This window comes from Sinocyclocheilus anshuiensis, unplaced genomic scaffold (genome assembly GCF_001515605.1).
Source record: "Sinocyclocheilus anshuiensis isolate Anshui unplaced genomic scaffold, SAMN03320099.WGS_v1.1 scaffold63, whole genome shotgun sequence".
Classification (NCBI taxonomy): domain Eukaryota; kingdom Metazoa; phylum Chordata; class Actinopteri; order Cypriniformes; family Cyprinidae; genus Sinocyclocheilus; species Sinocyclocheilus anshuiensis.
In genome coordinates, this window is record NW_015552625.1 from 2,069,911 (window position 1) to 2,091,069 (window position 21,159).

Below are 21,159 nucleotides of genomic sequence, written 5' to 3' on the forward strand. Positions count from 1 at the left end.
GTATGTCCAATTGTCACATTGGGGTATACAGGGTCTAATTTCAGTATGTAGGCCTTAATGTACAATGAATCTATCCTTAAAAGGCATAGTTCACCCAAAAATGAAAATTCTGTCGTCATTTACTCACCATCGTGTTGTTACAAACCTATGTGACTTTGTTTTAACTGCCGAACCTAAAAGACGATATTCTGAAACATTTTGACGATGGGGTGAAATAAAAAATTAAATAAGATCAAATAAAATAATTGTATTCAAATAAATAAAATAAAACAAGTCATACTGATTGGAAAGACATAAGGGTGAGTAAATGATGAATTTTCATATTTGTTGGGATCTGCCTCAATGTGCTAGAAGCATTTATCACTGCAAGACACTGCAAGAAGACTTTTTTTTCTTTTTTTTTTCTTTTTTTTAGGAAATGTCTATAAAACTATGTTTAAATTAAACCATATATTTCTAGCTTATGTGCCTTATAGTTCTAGCTGCTATTTCAAAAAAGGCCATAATAAAGATCAAGAAATGTTTACCACAGTATTTCCTAGGATGTAAATTCCTTTCCCCTGATTGTTAAGGCTAGTCAGTGGAACAGTGTGTTAAAAATGTTTGTTCATTTTCATGTGCTAGTTTCCAAACAGGTGCAGGAGATGACTCGAGAAAATTTACAACTTTTGTTATATAAATAGCATACAATGGGAGTGAGGTACTGTGCAACTTAACCACATGAACAAATGGGGCTTATGTGTCCATTTATGAAAGTATAACTTTACATGCAACCTTTTTCTTGCATTCCCTGATAAACTGCTATTATCAAAACACACCTTCTACAAAAGAATGTTGTTGTCTCTACTTGAACAAACATGTAATGGTTATGAACTTTTGGTGCAGTACTACTGTATATGTCATTCCATATGCTGGTAAACACAGGATCTGCAGGAGACGGGCTGACTGTGCTCGTCACTGTCATAGAGTTCGGTGTGTCAATTACTGAGGAAGCCAGGTCACATGCAGTCTCCAATAACCTTCAACCCACTTAAAGACAGACACGCATGCAGCTTCATACTTAAAGTTGCCCCCAGTTAGGAGTCAACAAGCTCAACAAGTCTATTGCTGGGACTTTCTGTGACCTCAGTCTAAGAGCTTTAGGACTTAAGCTGGTATGACGGATACTGCTGTTAATATTTCTAATACTAACAAAATATCTCAACACATTTCATGAGAGTGCTTACAAAGCTTTAGAAATGTGCTTAATTTTATTTTTACACCTGAATTTTTATGGGAATCCTACTAAGCCAATGAGAATTTCACACTGGCTTGTGAAACTAAGACTATTTCAGTATTTCAGCATTGCATCATGAGCACAGTGAGACCGGGCTGCATCAGCAGACTCTGAGACACCCGCTCTCAAGGGAAGTGACTCCTCACTTTCGTCTCTAAACAAGGAAATCTGGAGAGAGACAGGAACCTTCTCTAAACTTGTGCCATGACGCTGATGGTCAGATTTATTAGTCTATCCATCAGGAATGCAGCCTGTGACTCGAGGGTTTGGTTTCACTGTCAGAAGAACCGATTCTAAAGACATGGCATAAATGTCATTCAAATAGGATGCATGCATGGACAGTAATATTCTAGAACATTATTACAATTTAAAATAGCTGTTTTCTATTTTAATATATACATTTTAATTGTAATCTATACCTGTGAAAGCAAAGCTGAATTTTCAACAGCCATAACTCTAGTCTTCAGTGTCACATGATCCTTTTATTATTTACTAATTCATTTTTATTCAATAATTCTAATAAATTGGTTTGGTGTTACATTTATTTTTATTTTTTTTATTATCAATGATGCTTTTTCAGAATAGAAAGTTCAAAAGAAATTCATTTTTAACACTGTATAAGTCTTTACTGTAACTTTTGGTTAATTTAATGTGTCCATGCTGAATAAAAGCTTTAAAGGGGTCATATGATGCTGCTAAAAAGAACATTATTTTGTGTATTTGGTGTAATGAAATGTGTTTATGCGGTTTAAAGTTCAAAAAAGTAAGAAGACATTGAAAAACAGTTTTTATAGTATATAAATATCAATATTTAAAATGACTAATGTTCTAGTTACACAGTATCTCCAACCCTAAAAGCAATCATAGTGAGTTTCTAAAAAGAAAGGTGAACAACCCAATCACCTTGGGGTGTATCATGGTACGTGTCTCCAAGCAAATAAGTGTGAACGAATGTGCTATATACTCTCCCAGGTGTTGAGTTGATGACAACGCTGCACAGGCTCTGTGCCACTGATAGCATAGCGACAGTCTTTCTATCCTTCACTGAACCCGGTGACAGCACACCAGCGCTACTTTACAGTGCTTTACTTACTGCGTCAAGGTCAGACAAAAAGTTTACACTGCAAAAATATAATCGCCATGAGCGGAGAGATTCCGGCAGGATGTTACGTACTTTCGCATTAGCTAAGGTGGATGGAGCGAATATGACAACCAATAAGCGGATGATGCAGAGGCCAACTTTTCACTCAATGTTGCCAGGCAACGCTGTTGAAAACAGGCAACAGGGTTAAGCACAGGGGAAACAGTCTGGCTAATGTTGAGTCTGTCATCTTTACCAAACTAGTTGTAACATCACAGCTTGCTGTCTGTTTCCAGTCTGGGCACTCCATAAAAATGAAAACCTACTCGAAGCCATCTGTGCCAACACCAGAATTACTGCCAGTTAAATAGCAGGATCTCAAAAAAGACGAGAGCTTCCTAGAGGCACAAGCCACAGTAGTTTTTTGTCAAATGAACCCCAACTTCAAATCAGATGCCAGTTTAATGTTTTAGTGCAAAAGATAACACACTGAGATTCAATTACAGTCAGAAAAGACAAATATGAGATGAAAAAGGTGGTGAAAAAAGGTTCAGGATTTAGAATATGATCAGGAAGCATACTGGGAAACTGAGAGGTGGTGTATGACATGTTTGACTGAACCGTTAACCGTTTCTATCTCTGATGCAGCTTCTGAAGCACATTCAGAAGAACTCTTCCACTACTACTTTTGTGTTGTTTTTGTACTGCTATGCACTCAGTTACAATGGGCTGGATAAGGAACATATAGATGAATGGTCAGTGCAGACAGGAAGTGACATAAGAACGGTTCTAATAGGCTACGTTCACACCGCAGGCAAATGTGGCCCAAATCCAATTCCTTTTTCTCATGACAGTGTGAACAGCACAAACCACATGGAATCTGATCTTTTCAATTCCGATTTGTGCCACTTCCATATATGTTACTAAATCCAATACAGGTCAGATGTTTTGCAATGCAAACGCAGTCTGAACAGTCATATCAGAATTAATTTGACTTTTACATCACTCTAGATCAACATTCGTGACGATTCTGCGCTCATGGAAGTCAATTCAAAGATTTTACATACCCAAAGTTATCAAGACAGTTGCGAAAGGTAGTTAGTGAAAGTACAGTGATGTGTCAGAACTTGTAAGTATTACAGTGACAACTCTATATACAAGCAAAACTCACTCATATCATAAAGGTTTCTTTTAAAGCTCTGCTCTCTTTTGTCACATCCTTGTCTTTATTTTTCATATTGCCTCGCATAATTTTGCTGGCTTCTGCGTCAGATCACACGATAAATAAATGCATAATTGCTTACTTTATGTCCTCCGTGTTTACTTCTGTATCTGCACAAATGTTGCCAAGCCCACAGATTTCCCATGGAATTGGGCTAAATTTTCACTGTTGCTGCGGGTTGTTTTTCATCTATGTTTTGGACTAGTTTTGAGAAGCAATTGGGTGGATTTTGTTGTGAAAACCTAGCAACTCTGTTCATATTCAGTTCAGTTCAGAACCATGATCTGTTCACACTGGAAATCATATATTGGCCACATTTACAACAAAAATGTGAACAGATATACAAAGAATCAGATCTGAGCAAAAGTCAGAATTGAGCACTATGGCTCGCAGTGTGAATGTAGTCATAGACAGACAAAAAATATTTAGGGTCCTGTACGAAAAAAAAGGGATGACATGCAGTTTTTTTTTTATAAAAATGGGTCACTTTAATATGCCAACTTACCGCTTTGCCAAACTCCATCTCAGAAAAGTACCTATACCAAGGCTCATTCTCTAAATCTACATCTTCTGGACTTATGTCCTGAGTCTACAGAAATATGGCAACAAAGAAAGGAGGACAAAGAGAGAGAGAGAAAAAGAAAGAAAGAAAGAAAGAAAGAGAGAGAGAGAGAGAGGCAGATTCAGAATACAAAGACAATGAGACTGAATGATGATGTTACATGAAGTATCTCTTAATGTCATGATCTCAGACAGTAAGAAAGGCTCCAGGCTGAGAGAGTGGAAGAAACATGAATTGGATTTGTTTCCAGCTTGATGACTTATTGCAAGAACATCTGGTTGATCTCAGCAGACAAAGGAACAGGAAATAGGAAATAAAGATCTCATAAAGGCAAAGTCCTGATGATGGAAAGGGATCCATTAGAGCAAGGGCGAAATCTTTTACACTTTATAACAAGTGAATAAGGAGAATAGACACATATTCATATACTCAAAATGCATAATTTTAGACTTCTGCTATGAATATCAATATTTTATCATTGATGTTTGTAAAAATATTTGCTATACTTAACAAATATAATGCAATAATAATTGCATTAGATTTAACATTACACTATCATTCAAAAGTTTGGGGTCAGTAAGTTTTTTTTATTATTATTCAGCAAATACACATTCAATTGATCAAAAGTGACAGTAAAGACATTTATGATGTTACACAAGATTTCCTTTTGAAGGAATAAGGATCATGTGACTCTGAAGACTGAAGTAATGTCATTGCAGGAATAAATTATATCTAAAAATATCTTGAAATGAAAAAAGTTACTTTCAATTATAATAATAGTTTAAATATTGACTGTTTTTACTATATGATCAAATAAATAAGCATAATAACCTTCTTTAAAAAACATTTAAAAATTGTTATCAACCCCAAACTTTTGAATGGTAGTGTACATATCACTTAAAAACAATACAAATATTTCACAACACTATATATTCACAGTAAAGAAGGATTATTTCTGCAGAGCTAAATCAGATGAATAGACACAGGCAGCACATTATCTTCTGCCCTAGATAGGACCTGACCTAGTGCCATTTTAATTACTTTCCCTAACAATGAGAAAAAAAACAAAGACCTAATGTAGCTCGCACTTTCTCTGCTTCAGTTGTTTCACTGACGAGGATCCAACATGCTTTGCTTTACTTCTACAATAAACCTATTACAGCGGTATGTCATGAGAAAGACATTATGTAATAGCAGCAGCTCCTAGAACGAGTCACGCTTACAAGATTGAATCATTGAATGTCATAGTAATAAACCTTCCATGAAAAAAAAACAAGACTGCAGACACATACAGTACAAGCCCCTGCAGAAGCCTCTATTCTTAACTCTATTCTTGGGACTGGACACTACAGTGTCACTTATTGATGAGCTTTTTATAGCTGAGTAAAGGGTCCTCCTACTTCCTATATTCTAACATTACTGTGTGTACTGTGTGCGCCAACACACAAGATATATATGCTACGTATCACAACATTGAAAAGGGTCGCCAGGGCAAATCACCTACCGAGGTCACTTAATAAGACTACCAAGAGACACACAGCTGTGAGTGTGCTGTCCTTGTAAGTGAAACAGAAAAGCAGAAACCAGCTCTTGCAGCGTCAAACGGCATGCACAGGTCTGCACCACCAACACCAGCAACCAAACATGCATGTATAAAGAAGAGCATCATACCGGTCTCTCCAGCTTCAGCACTGAAGACTTTCCTGGCTCGTACTCAAATATGCTCTTGGGCTCGGCGCGGTACTTCCTGGTGTCTACTTTCTTGTCAGGGGGCTCCCACTCATTCCTGCAGGGATGCATGGGGGGAGAGATGGAGTGATACAGCGAGGGAGGTGGAGAGTCGCCATGGCAACCAACAAGGGCGAGTTTGGGCTGCACGTTCCCATACATGCTGCGTATGTATGTTTTAAAAACACAGCATACATCCTTTATGTAAAAGCACTTTAATCATCTAACCAATCTACACCAACATGTGTGCAGCTACACATTTCAGTTTTCTCCAAATTATATTATCATTACAATCATTCAGGTGAAATGTAAATATTAAAAAAGATATCCATAATATAAAAATTATGCTATATTTAACATTATACTGCCATTCAAAAGTTTGGGATCAGTAAGATTTTTTAAAATAAATTAATGCTTTATTTTAATCAATTTAATGCATTAAAATCTTTTGTAATATTACCTCTACTGGAATATTACAAAGGATTTATATTTAAAATAAATGCTGTTCTTTCTGACATTCTATTCATCGAAGAATCTTGAAAAAAGTACATATTTTTTGATTTCGAAAAATCCTAATTTAAATAATTAACATATTTCAGAATTTCTTTATTTATGCAAATCTTGATGATCCATGTTACCCACAAATAGTGCAGAATCTTAAAAATGTTTTATTCATTTAATGTCATTAAATGCTTTTGTTTAAATTTTTTCAAAATGCTAAAACCTTGTTTATCCCCAATTTATTTTAGATTTGTGTGTGTGTGTGTGTGTGTGTGTATATTTATATATAAAACCTAAAATAAACTACAAAGATACAAGGTAAAGATACATTATGGTAATGACGTTTCTGCTAGTGAACACTGATTACTGAAATAAACGTCTATTATGAATTTTAACAGCAACATCTCCTAAGCCAACACATGCTTGTTAAGAATTACAATGTTTCACATATTGAGGTTTTGTGAAGAAATGTCATCATCTCTATCATGAGCAACATTAGCATGGTGCAAGAATTCACACTCTAATATGAAAGTTTCAAGACATCAGTCAATGAATGTGCTAGAATCTGCTTCATTAATCATAATATTTGTTTCATGTCACGGCTCACCTCTGAGGAATTAGGGACGATGTGCGTGTTGGCACAGGCAGCTGTCCTCTGGAGCTCCCCATGTCTACAGCACTCTTGGAGCGAGGGACTGCCCGCACTGAAAGACAGCCTTGCTTTAAATAAGAATTCATAGTGTAGTTTATATTTTCTCTCGAAGGATTAAAACGAAAACACTTACCATCCTCACCACCATATGATGGCCTGTCATCTGAAAGAGTCAGAAAATTCTTATTAGGTACAAATAAAAGTTAATACAGCTGACATATTTTGAGAACTTACAATGTTTTTATTTCACATTTCAAATGTATTTCTAAGGTAGTTTGTAACTTGTTTTCTTATTGTGCTGTACTTAGTGTAGCCTGTGCTCTAAAGCAGCATCTCCAGGGAGGTATTCTAAACATCTAATATATTTAACATTATACTGCCATTCAAAAGTTTGGGATCAGTAAGATTTTTTTAAATAAATTAATGCTTTATTTTAATCAATTTAATGCATTAAAATCTTTTGTAATATTACCTCTACTGAAATATTACAAAGGATTTATATTTAAAATAAATGCTGTTCTTTCTGACATTCTATTCATCGAAGAATCTTGAAAAAAGTACATATTTTTTGATTTCGAAAAATCCTAATTTAAATAATTAACATATTTCAGAATTTCTTTATTTATGCAAATCTTGATGATCCATGTTACCCACAAATAGTGCAGAATCTTAAAAATGTTTTATTCATTTAATGTCATTAAATGCTTTTGTTTAAATTTTTTCAAAATGCTAAAACCTTGTTTATCCCCAATTTATTTTAGATTTGTGTGTGTGTGTGTGTGTGTGTGTATATTTATATATAAAACCTAAAATAAACTACAAAGATACAAGGTAAAGATACATTATGGTAATGACGTTTCTGCTAGTGAACACTGATTACTGAAATAAACGTCTATTATGAATTTTAACAGCAACATCTCCTAAGCCAACACACGCTTGTTAAGAATTACAATGTTTCACATATTGAGGTTTTGTGAAGAAATGTCATCATCTCTATCATGAGCAACATTAGCATGGTGCAAGAATTCACACTCTAATATGAAAGTTTCAAGACATCAGTCAATGAATGTGCTAGAATCTGCTTCATTAATCATAATATTTGTTTCATGTCACGGCTCACCTCTGAGGAATTAGGGACGATGTGCGTGTTGGCACAGGCAGCTGTCCTCTGGAGCTCCCCATGTCTACAGCACTCTTGGAGCGAGGGACTGCCCGCACTGAAAGACAGCCTTGCTTTAAATAAGAATTCATAGTGTAGTTTATATTTTCTCTCGAAGGATTAAAACGAAAACACTTACCATCCTCACCACCATATGATGGCCTGTCATCTGAAAGAGTCAGAAAATTCTTATTAGGTACAAATAAAAGTTAATACAGCTGACATATTTTGAGAACTTACAATGTTTTTATTTCACATTTCAAATGTATTTCTAAGGTAGTTTGTAACTTGTTTTCTTATTGTGCTGTACTTAGTGTAGCCTGTGCTCTAAAGCAGCATCTCCAGGGAGGTATTCTAAACATCTAATATATACTCGGTGAAAATTACAGGGATTACTGTGACATACATAGCAGTCCATTATCAACTAAACAGCAGCTCCAAGACAAGGCCACTTTAATTCCTCAGACTGATCCAACCAGTAGATGGCACTATAACCACAGCAGTGTGTTTACGTCATGCTGGAATATTCCATTAGCTGGTTAGTTACAATAAAAATAAGACATTTTCACCGCAAACTACTTCAAGGAGGCATTCAAATGATGATTATTTAACAAATACTTGAGACCAGCATTGGAATGGCATTGCTAACTGTGCATTCTAAAGAATCCAATGGATACACAAAGCCCATTAGGTGTGTTGTGACTGCTTTAATAATTCAGCAGAATGGTTCTCTAAAAGCACAGCCACGAAACACATCACAGAGGTATGAAAGCTCTTAAAATGGAGGTAATCAATCTGTGAGTTTTAAATACATGGTGATGTGGTTTTCTCGGTGTGTTGAAAATAGCTCTATTACCACAGCTCACCTTGAGTGCTATGATGCCTCTTTAGGACAATCAATTTGTTGACAATGTGTACATATAAATCAGCATCTATTGCACATTGGGATTTGTGAAAGAATGGACATAGGATGGAGCCAACGATGTGGCACATTAACACATTATATATACTGCGGCTATTCTCAGCCAAGTTTGGGAACGAAATGTTAATTGAATATAATCAGGGTGTGAATTACACAGTGGGGGGGGTCAAGTGATTATTAAAAAAAATGTAATTACATAATGTGCCGATTAACTAATCAAATGAATCTCAAATTAATGAGATTAATTAATTAACATGTACATCATGTGCCGATTAAAGATAAAGTTATTATTAAAGATAGTAGTTATCATTGCGTTAATTTAGAAAAAAAACACTGAATAGACATTACAAAAAGGTAGCTGAAATATAAGTAGCTTTAGAAATAAATATTTTAATTCAACATAAAAAATACAAATAAATAGTGAAATATGAAATTATTTGAAAAAGAAAAGATACTCTGAATATAAAACTAAATGCGCCAGTAGGTGGCGGCAAATCCCTGTCATAAGTGAGTCATTCAATCATTCATTCAATCGATTCGTTCAAATGGCTGATTCAATCAGAAACGAAGCAAGTGACTGCCTTTATGAATGGCACTAATTCCTAGTATGGGTCACCATACTTGGCCACATGTCACTTCGCTCACACTCACTCACTCACTCACTCACATGCAGCTTTCACGCGCATCTGACTGACAGAACTGCGCGCTTGTATTTCAGCGGTGCTGTTAATGTTATTATGGTTATTTTAGCAAATAGTTTTCTCCATAAATTCAGTTCAGCAGCATTAAGTTGAAGAGGGTAAACTTTATCACTCGACTGAATCTACACGTGCATTTTAGGTGTTCTTACTCCGTCCAAGCAATAAATGCACGTCTTTGAATGTGCGCTGCAGTGTATTCTTCAACCACTCAGGTACTGTCAATACGACCCATTTCAGGAGCTGCCAAAATTATATTTTAAAATCAGTTAGGGCTATAGAAATGCATATTAATATTTACAAGTAAATCTCCATATTATGCGCCTCGCTCCGAGCGGGATTCCCCCAGGGGCTCCCCCACAGCTGTGGGCCCCTATAATCGTCACCACCTTTCACCCCACTAGCGCCGGCCCTGGTTGCTGCTGCCAGTACATCCACAGACATACTGCTAGCTGTGAGCATGTAAGAAATACTGCTGCTGCACATTTAACATTTATGAAATAACCCCCATAATTATAATACTTAATACTTTTATTCAGAAAGGATGCACTAAATTTATCAAAATTGACATTGAAGACATTTATAAAGTTACAAAAAAATTCAATTGTTTCAAATTTCAATTATTTAACAGAAATCACAGAAATAAATTACATTTCAAAATATATCCAAATAGAACATAGTTAATGTAATAATATTTCACAATATTACTATTTTTACTGTGTTTTTTGATCAAATAAATGCAGCCTTTCAAAAACATTTACAAAATCTTACTGACTCCAAACGTTTGAACAGCAGTGTATATATCCTTTATATTTTGGTTTCCATTAACTGTATATAAAATTACCCAACACATACATAGAGATAAATGTGATGCTAAATGACAGACAGAAAAGAGTGACATGGAGAAATGTTAAGAAATATCAGATTATAACTATTACTAAGGTACCTCTGGTTTTCAGTGGCCTGTCATTGCTCTCTGGAAATATGTAGGTGGGACGATATGGATTTTCTTCGACAGGCTCTGAGTAAGGTGAGTGAAAGACAAAACACATGCTGACAAAGATGACTACACACATAGATACATGACTGAAATGTGACCTTCAGATTTGGACACACAAAAAGATGAAATAAAAGTGTTGATTGTAGGTGATTCCCAAGGAGCATCTTTACCTGGGACTTTGTGAATCTGCTTGAACATGTTTCTGTACCAGTCCTTTGACAGCTCTGTGTTCTAGAAAACAAAATTGTACAGATGGTGTTTTATTTATAGAAGATTTTGGATATAGTTATGTAGTCAAAGTCTGCACAGGTATATCTTGAGAACTAGAAGTGGTTGTTTCTTACCCGTACTGGGACTCTGGGTGCTGGGATAGCTGAATGTTCAGACAGTCTCATTCTCTTTCCTAACATGTCTGCTGGAGTCTCAGAGGAATATTTGTTCTGGCTGACTGCAGGGCTCCGATTAGGGCCACTGCCCTGCTCCGCCACAGCTTCTGAAGCACAAACTCGGATCATAAGCATCCAGAACACAAGATAAAATACACACTGGTCTGGTTATTTCAGCTGACACTTATCTAGGACAAAATCTTTAAAAGCATCACTGAATGATTTAATATTTAAATGAATAAATAATTGCTACAGCTCTATTCAAACGGGAACTGTTTTTTCTAAGAAGGTCATATATATATATATATATATATATTTGACAGATGTACTTTGTAATTGAATTCTGTTGGAATCAAACAAGTTTCTGTTATTATCACAATGCTATTCCTCATTCATTTTAACAGCTGCTGAATACTGTAACTAAAAGTTACATTTTTTACATTTTATACAAAATGTTTAATCTCCACTCCCATAACCATACAACAGACACTACCACTTTAATAATAACTACAGAGATGCCATTCAGTCATGCAAACGTCTTATGTTAATTTTACCTCAAACATAACTTTGAGATAAACTAATCACAAGGGACAGAACATTATCGTTTCTCTTTCTACATCGTGAAAGCATTTAGCTTTATAATGCACATGATACTTTTACTTTTGGTCCATCCTGAAGTACTGAGAGGCTGGTATTTACCTCTGCTGTGCTGCAGCAAGACGATTGTTGGGTTGACGCTACTGGTGGGGGGATATGAAGAGGACACTTTGGCTGATGAGGTAATAGCACTCGGCTGATCAAGGCAGGACGTGAGCTGAGACTGACTCTCACTTACAGGTGAGTCCACCTGAGGAGAACACACAAAAACAGACAGACACTCTAGTGGTTGTGAAATACAGACAAGTTTGAATTTCCCAGAATTCCTTGTGGGGGAAATTTGCATGAAATTTGCTTCACTACACTTCTCTCTCAAGCAAACAATTGTTGCAAAGATTCCTCTGCAATGCTGATAAAGACAATGACAAATAGCATAGAATTGCACTTAAAGTATTTGTTTACTTTGAATTATTTGTCTTCTGTCTTGAGGAGGTCATCAACACCAGGAGTATTCAGCTTTATAATAACTTTTTTTAAAGATTTATATAATGCTTAGCCAGTTTTATTTTTATAATATTATAGTAGGCTACTCATTTATATAATTTAAACAAAATTACTAAAATTAAAATATTTTACATGGTCAGTTTTCATTTTAAAGAGATCAGTTGGTGGTAGCCATTGACTCCCATAGCATGGAGAAAAAATACTATGCAAGTCAATGGCTACCAGCAACTGTTTGGTTACCAGCATTCTTCAAAATAATTTATTTTATGTTCAACAGAAGAAAGAAATTCATACAGTTTTGGAACAACACGAGGGTGCATAAATGATGAAATTTTCAGTTTTGGGTGAGCTATCCCTTTAATTTTAATTTAAAGGGTTAGTTCACCCCAAAATGAAAAACTGTCATTAATTACTCACCCTCATGTTGTTCCAAACCCGTAAGACCTTCGTTCATCTTCGGAACACAATTTAAGATATTTTTGATACAATATGTGAGAGCTCTCAGACCCTGCATAGACAGCAACGCAACTGTAATGTTCCCAGGTCCAGAAACGTAGTGAGGACATCGGTAAAACTATCCATGTGACATCAGTGGCTCAACTTCAGTTTTGCGAAGCTACGAGGATACTTTTTGAGCGCAAAGAAAACAAAAAATAACTATTTAACAATTCTTCTCCCCGAGTTACGTCTTCCGCCATATTGGAAAGTACCCAAGAGCGTAATCGACATAATCAGCGTTGTTTACTTTCGGAGGAGAAAACGTTTGCATGAACGTAATCTGCGTAATCAACGTTGTTTATGCTTAGGGGAAAGCGTGCCTATGTGATGTGATACTCTAAAATGGCGGAAGACGTAACTCGGGGGAGAATTGTTGAATAAATTATGTTATTTTTGTTTTCTTTGCGCTCAAAAAGTATTCTCGTAGCTTCGCAAAACTGAAGTTGAGCCACTGATGTCACATGCACTTTTTTTTACCAATGTCTTTACTACGTTTCTGGACCTGGGAACATTTCAGTTGCGTTGCTGTCTATGCAGGGTCTGAGAGCTCTCACATTTCATCAAAAATATCTTAATTCATGTTCCGAAGATGAACGAAGGTCATACAGGTTTGGAACAACATGAGGGCGAGTAATTAATGACAGAATTTTTTTGGGTGAACTATCCCTTTAAGTTTTAGTCATTTTGTTGTGTGTTTTTGTCAGTGTTCTACTCAGCTTTAACTTATTTTTAAGTTTTAGTAATTTTAGTACTTCAACTTATTCAACTTAACTTTTTCAGTTAGTTGCATTTTTAGGTTTTTAATGTAATATTTTTATGTTATTTCAGTTTTTTTCTAATAAAAATGTTATTATTTTAACAGTAATAGTTTTAGGTAACAATAACAACACTTGCTTAACAAATCACTAGTTAAAAGTTAGTTAATAGTCAGAAATTACATTAATTTTTCAAGTAACTTCTCCACTAATTCCCTAGAGTACCTTTAGGGATACATAATTGATCACCTTGGATCTATACCATTATAGCTGATAATGCAAATAAAAAAAATACTAAATGTCATCTTGCTTGTAAAATATTGACAACATTCATTCACTGCACTCATTTAAATGATTTTAAGATTGAGGAGTTCCTCGGTGTTGTTCCTCAATGTCTCCAGAGATCTTGGGATCGAGCTGTTTAATTAGCACTGATATCAATCTCTAAATGGCATTTTTGCAAGAAAGCAAAGCATTGCTAAAAAGGAACGAAGTTCAGACATGGTGACTCACCTTTGTTGGTGTCTCATTGACTTGAGTTGAATTTAAATCAGCTCCGGTGTTGTTTACACTTCTCTCAGCCAGATTTGTTTCTGTGGCATCTCCATTGACCGCACCTGTAACAATTCCAAACAGTTTGGATTCTCAAAGGATCAGCCAATCTCCAAGGCACTTTTAAACCCTAAAAAGGCATAAACGTGAAATAAAGCTGCCTTCACTTGGCAGCAAACCTGTTTGTTTCCAGAACTAACCACAATTTATGCCACAACAAATTCCTTAATCCTCCATTAAACGAATCACCAGCCAGAATCTGTCAGAACTGAACCCCACAGAAAGACTTCATCCACTGAGATGCTAATTTATGACTGGAAAAAAACGATTCTCTGAACTTTGTCAGAAGAACAAGGGGACCATTGAACCCACTGTAAGAAGTGTTTGTTCCAATGGCCTTTTTATTCAGGCACAACAACAATTAAGACATCTCTCCCAAGTGCTGGCAGTTAGCCAGGATAGTCCCAACATGGAGATGTTGAAAACGTCCACGCTGAAGGTTTCCATTTCCACAGCTCAAAGTGGGTGTGAACAAAAGACGTCTTTGATTATCCCCTGCAAATATGAACATTCACTGAAAGTTATTTGAGCAATGAAGTTGACTGTCAGACAATGCTGTATATGTTCCACAAAAAATACTAATTTGTCTCTATAATTTACTGTGCAATTTAGCAACTAACCACACCATGCCCATTGACTGTCAAAATAACATAACATGAACCTTTTCATTAATAGGAAAAGAGGAAACTCAAGAAAGCACCATTCCTGTAAACAGAGATCTTTCCAGTTACTGGGGGTACAGAAAAAAATAAAAGCACTTTTTAGTGCACATTATCTGCAGCTACAATCATATCCTAAGTAACATTATGACCGCACACAACAATTAGTCTGGCATTGTCCTGCTTTGTGCAATATATTCAGAGCACTCTCCTATCGACAAATCCTGCCTTTCCAACTCACTTTTGGCAGCGTTCTTGGATAGCTCTTGTCTTGTGCCGTCCTCATCATCGATGTGCACTAGTGTGGCCCTCAAAGTAACAGCACCCTTGCCCTTGCAAACACGGGTAGGGTCCAGCACTACAAAAACATAAGCAAAGAAACTGATTTTATCTTTTCAAAGCACTAAATAAAGTTTCATATTACTCATTTGTTACCCTAAAACAAAGGTTATCTGTGACCACAAAACCAGTCATAAGTAGCACGGGTATATTTGTAGCAATAGCCAACAATATACATGGGGGGTCTGAATACTTTCCGTACCCACTGTACATGGGGTCAAAATTATCGATTTTTTTTTTAAGCCAAAAATCATTAGGATATTAAGTAAAGATCATGTTCCATGAAGATATTTTGTAATTTTCCTACCGTAAATATATCAAAACTTTATTTTTGATTAGTTACATGCATTGCTAAGAACTTCATTTGGACATTTTTAAAGGCGATTTTCTCAATATTTTGATTTGTTGTTGTTGTTGTTGTTGAATAGTTGTATCTCAGCCAGATATTGTCCTATCCTAACAAATCATACATCAATGGAAAACTTATTTATTCAGCTTTCAGATTTCAAATTTCTAAAAATTCTCCCTTATGACTGGTTTTGTGGTCCAGGGTCACATTTGATATTATGTTAGTCCCCCAAATCCTACAAATGCTGCTCTTACCAGTAGGCATGAGATCAGGGGAACTCTTCATGGTCCTCAAAGGAGTTACTCGCACAGCAGATACAGTGCGCCGACAGGGTGGACGTGCTGCAAAACACATACAATCATACGTGAGATGTGGAGAACAGCAAAAGAAACTAAAGAGAGCTATTATAATTGCATTTATAATTTTTCAACCTCTTCTGTGACATTTTGGGTCATGACCCACCCATTGAGAAGCACTGCATTAGTTTTACTGAGTTATTTGTTAGACTTTATTGAGAACAACAGCTCTAATAATGCTCATATAGAGACCCCAGGGCTTTTTAAAGGGGTCCAATTATGCTTTTTCACTTTTTTAATTTTAGTCAGTGTGTAGTGTGTATGTTTGGGCATAAAAAAGTTACAAATCTCAAAGTCCACTCCAAAGGATATTTTGTTTTTTAAAAATCCCTTTTCAAGAACTACAAGGAACGGCTCGTTTGGACTACAGCGTTGGTTTCCGGGCTTTGTGATATCACAAAGCGGCTCATTAGAATATCATTACATATAATTCCCGCCTACAGAAATTCGAATGGTTGGGGGGTGGGAAGGGGCAAGGTTGTGGTTAGAACGCTTGGTTGAGTGAGTGCATCAGACGAGACGACGAAGAAGTGCTGCTGCAGAGTTAGTGCATCAGAGAAAACGAAGAAGAAGAGCTGCTGTGCTGTAGCGTCAAATTTTCGGCATGTCTAGAACAATTCTTACAAGTATAACACGACGTAGCTGGGCGCCGCGGACAGACGCCGAACGGCGCCGCCGGTGTACCTACACTCATAGAAAATAATGTATTTGAATTTTAAAGACGTAGCGCGACGCAACGCTGCACTTCTCGTCCGGTGTGCGACTGCCTGAAACCCTGTTTTTTTCACCTCCGTGCCCAAACGTCTTTGTTTGGGCTTCCGAAAGTGGATGATGTCAGGAAACAGTGGTTGCAATTTATTTTTTAACTCTGTTCCTGAGCATTATAACCCCAATTTGCTATTGTGTGCTGCGCATTTTACTGAGGACAGCTTTCACAACATGAGGGAGTACAGTGCCAGATTCGCCAAAAAGTTTTTGTTGAAAGACGGAGCAAGGGGCGTGGCAGTAATGAGACACCATCTAAGCTGTTCGCCAATCACAACGCACTGAGACAGCTAACCAATCACAACACAAAATCAAGACTTTGTAAAAGAGCATAATAGGATCCCTTTAAGTCCTAGGAAGATTGTAATCACAGTGTTCTCCGAAGGCTGGCACAAATATCAAGAAAAGATGGATGAACGGAAGGAAATAGGGGGCCTGGCAGTGAGAATACTGATTCAACAATGACTCAAGCCAGAGAGAAAGACAGAGAGAGTCTGTGTGTGATTGCTTACTCATGAGCCTCCTGCATCAAGACATTAGACAGCTATTATTCATTCCTTGTTACTGCCTTTTATGTATTAGTGTTTTAAAACAGGCTTAAACAATATCATATAGTGTACTGTATGAGACTATATGCACAGATTTAAAACTTGCATGCAGAGAAAACAGGTGTTTAAATTGCCTTTTGCTGTTTTAATATTATTTATGTTGTTTTCTTTATCTGTGTTGCAATTGTTTTGTTTTGCATATTTCATTCATGCCCATATAACTGTAAATAAAGGCCAGCCAGGCCTGCATAACATCAAGAAACTGGACGGAGATACTGAAAGTGTGGCACGCTTACCAGGGGCTGCATCAAATTTCCCTGTGCCCTCTGCTGGAGAGCCCTGCAAATGAAAATGAGCGAAAGGAGAGATGAAGGGAGATGCTGAGACAGGGAACAATGTTGCTCAGCATGTCATTAGGAAAGAGAACAAAGAATATTGAGTGGCTGAAAATCAAGACTTCAGCAAGTCAACAACAACACCTCCATGGTATGTTCCTTAGCATGTTTACAACTGCAAAAAAAAAAAGCTAGTGCAAAAAATGGGAGTGGGCGATATGACCAACATCTTATTTCTTATGAGAAATGTTATCATGATATATATTGTCCTACTGCACAGCCCTAGCAAAAAGTATGACAATTAAAAAAAAAAAAAAAACCCTGCCCTGCTAGCTTGACTTGCTTTGTATATTTAGGCCTGATCTCAATGGCTCTGAATATAAATATTTAAAAACAACCTGATTGGCTGGAATGTGAAATTTCGACTGGAATAATGTTACAAACAATCCTGCTAACATGGTAAGTGTGAGGGTGCTGATGCATGAGGAGACTGACTAACTGATGTGTCACACCTATGGCTGTGGTTCACACTGAAACAAGATACAAAGTGACCCGTTACAGAACATTGGCTGAGTAAGAAAATATGGGTCAGTGAAAATGTATATGTTTCAGTAGCTGCCAATGGATATCCCTCTAGCACTCTATCCCTCTGTTTCTGCCCTGTAACAAATGAGTAAGCCACTTTGGACGAAAGTGTCTGCCAAATCAGATAATGATTAATATTTTAGATACTTATTACTATTTGCCAAACGAGAGCTTTCTTTATACATACAAAATATTACAGAAGTCCTGGATAATTGCACATATTCCTGTAATATTTCTAATGAATCCCAGTGTAAACATTAACCATCTGTCTCTATGCGAGGTGCTCTGTCTCATTGACTGATTATAGCCTACAGTTGCTGTCTATAGGAAATCAGAACCAGTTAATTAGCCAAATAATTAAACTTAGATAATTTAATGGAGCCTATATCGTCATTAAATTATATGGTAGGCCTATATAAAAAATATAGCCTAGATAGAAGACTCTCTCAGATGTTTACAGAAAAGACTGTTAGCACTGGATTTACCCACTTGAAAATGGATATCGTCCTAAATTTGGAGTTGTTGAATAGTTGCGTAACAGCAATTTTGTAATTCAATAATACACAAATATGCTGTTTATTTTAAACGTTTATATAGCATACTGAATTGGATAAGTGGGAATCACTTTCCATTGTAAATTTAAAAACAGGTCCAACAAAAACAGCTGCATGCATCAATCCATCAGTCAAGACAAGTCACACGGTTTGAGGATCCTTAATACTCTGAATTGCTCCACATGCTGCCTTTGTAGAAGATATGCTAATAATCCTGATTTAACTTAAGCTTTGAGGTGTTTTACTAAATCCAAAGCCATAACAGTCAATAATCATATCTGAAACTGTTTATTTCTACATATTAATCTTGTTAATATCATACCGACACGGCTTACCTGTAAGGACCTTCACCTTCAGAGAACTTCAGCTGAGCTTAACTTGGTTTAAAGACCTAACAAACACCCAAACATTGAGGGTGCCCTTTTAAATGTCCTTTGTTGGGGCCTATCATACAAATCCAGACTATCATGTTCTATTCTCTTCAAAGAACTGAACCTTAACAATGCTTTGCCACTTTCAACTACCAAGATGTTCCTGTCAGCACCTGCCACCTGGGAATGTGGCACCTACTTAGCATGTGATGAACGAATTACAGCATCCTGCTTTCCATCCACCTCTCCATCCCTGTCTGGCATGCCAAGCACTTCATGAGGCTATGAACTATATTAAGATAACTGTAAGATAATAGACCAAATATGTTATAAATCTGGACGTTTGTCATACTAATATGATAAAGTACGGACTGTTGACTGTTTGATTTGAAGGGTATCAGAATAGGGCATGGGCCAAGTTGGACTAGACACAACTTTCTCACAGTAAACAGTGACCTGGGTGGTCATATCAAGGTCAAAGGCATGAACACTAACAGTTCAGGCCACTCTAGTGTATTAAAAACACTTATGATGATTACAGTCTCCATCCAGTCCGCTAAAAATAAAATAGATCCAGTATAGTCATTCAGATAGATTTAAAAGGCATGCTAGAAATATCCTAGGAAATTCATCTTTAAAAAAGTGTGCTAACCAAGAATGACACAACAAAAAAATTATAAAACAATAAACAATAAAACAATAACAATAAAAACCTCAATCTTATTATTTTTCCAAGTCAGCCATGACCACAACAAATGGCCTCTCATTAGTCCAAAATCATGCTCCCCATAACTGTACATTATATCAAATATCTTTAATCGGCTGTATTTTTTTTGTAATGTCATGCAACAGCTTTGTGTTCAAACAGACAAATCATGTGAACAGACAAATTGCTGGAAACATGTTGCATTGTGCCTGGTAACTGCTGCACTCAGTCCAGCTGGCCTTCTCGGGGAAAAGCTGTAAAACAGAGCAACTGTGGAAAGGCTCATGTCAGACATGGGTCCAAATCTTTGTTTCAGAACCAAAACACTGGCTCAAATCTCACTCAAGGCCAAGCTGTAACTCTCAGGTCCACAGTTTTGGCTCATGTAGCTATTGGTGAGAAAAGGGGAGTCCTGCTGGGGCACTTAGTAGCTCAATAAATCAATATCTCCGCGGAGTCTCTTACATTTCTGAACGTTTTAGCTCACTGAAAGTCCAATACAAAACATTAATGTTTTATTCATAAAGACAATTTTTTTTTACAAAAATGAAACTCAGTGACTGTAAAGATATATATCAAGATATAAATCACTTCAAACAGTAAATGATTTTTAAAATGTTATGGTAAAAACTTGTTAATTTGGTTAACAGTAGAGCCCAACCGATATATAGTTTTGCCGATTTTATCGGCCGATATGAGCCTGTCACCGATATATCGGCTGAGGGCTCCTCGACCTGAAGGGATCCCCCGAATTTGGTGGAGATCCGCCGCCGGGTTCACGAGATAGTGACACCAGTCAACACTTTTACCTCAGTAAGGAAGTCTCTTGTTCAGGCAGCATTCAAGCGTTGTCTTATTCGACCGTAAGTGCCCTGCGAAGTGGACTTCACATGATATTCCGCCATGATTGGTATCGGTCCAAAAAAATCCATATCGGTCGGGCTCTAGTTAACAGTTTCCTTCGGTAAAAAAACTGTAATAGATTGGACACTTAACGGGACACTTTATAAAGTCATTTTATAATTTACACTGAAAAGCCATAAATTGACTTTTTGTTATCAGTTATGCACATTAGTGTTTACATTTTATGTTCCATCTTATCATCTGGCAACCACAGATGAAATAATGATGAAATAAAATACCTCATCCTGCTAACACGCATTTATGAGCTTTTCTCCTAAATTGCAATTATCATGTAGCATACTAGCTCTACTCACCCCAATTTTCAGCCACAGTCTGTTTTTAATTCAGAATATTATTTATAACACACTGTAAAGTGGTAACTATTTGAAGTTTGTTTTGCTTGATTTAGGTTGATGTTAAATTATATATATACACACACACACACACACACACACTGTATATTAGGGGTGTGCGATATATATCGTCTGCGATAATATCGTAATTGTTGTTTTAACGATGTGCGATTTGACATTATC

At 36.5% G+C, this 21,159-nt stretch overlaps 1 protein-coding gene across 1 annotated transcript in view; it reads right to left on the reverse strand.

The window, feature by feature from the left end:
- LOC107666363 (sorbin and SH3 domain-containing protein 1-like) overlaps window positions 1-21,159 on the reverse strand; it is a gene marked incomplete at its 5' end in the record, with an annotated part of 53,108 nt that overhangs the window by 19,596 nt on the left and 12,353 nt on the right. The window contains 12 exons of the mRNA XM_016457624.1: window positions 4,085-4,168; window positions 5,813-5,927; window positions 8,143-8,239; window positions 8,321-8,350; window positions 10,748-10,822; window positions 10,972-11,032; window positions 11,146-11,294; window positions 11,887-12,034; window positions 14,055-14,185; window positions 15,054-15,170; window positions 15,755-15,841; window positions 17,466-17,508. Of these exons, the coding sequence (XP_016313110.1) occupies window positions 4,085-4,168; window positions 5,813-5,927; window positions 8,143-8,239; window positions 8,321-8,350; window positions 10,748-10,822; window positions 10,972-11,032; window positions 11,146-11,294; window positions 11,887-12,034; window positions 14,055-14,185; window positions 15,054-15,170; window positions 15,755-15,841; window positions 17,466-17,508 (1,137 nt within the window). The remainder of the gene's footprint in view (window positions 1-4,084; window positions 4,169-5,812; window positions 5,928-8,142; window positions 8,240-8,320; window positions 8,351-10,747; window positions 10,823-10,971; window positions 11,033-11,145; window positions 11,295-11,886; window positions 12,035-14,054; window positions 14,186-15,053; window positions 15,171-15,754; window positions 15,842-17,465; window positions 17,509-21,159) is intronic.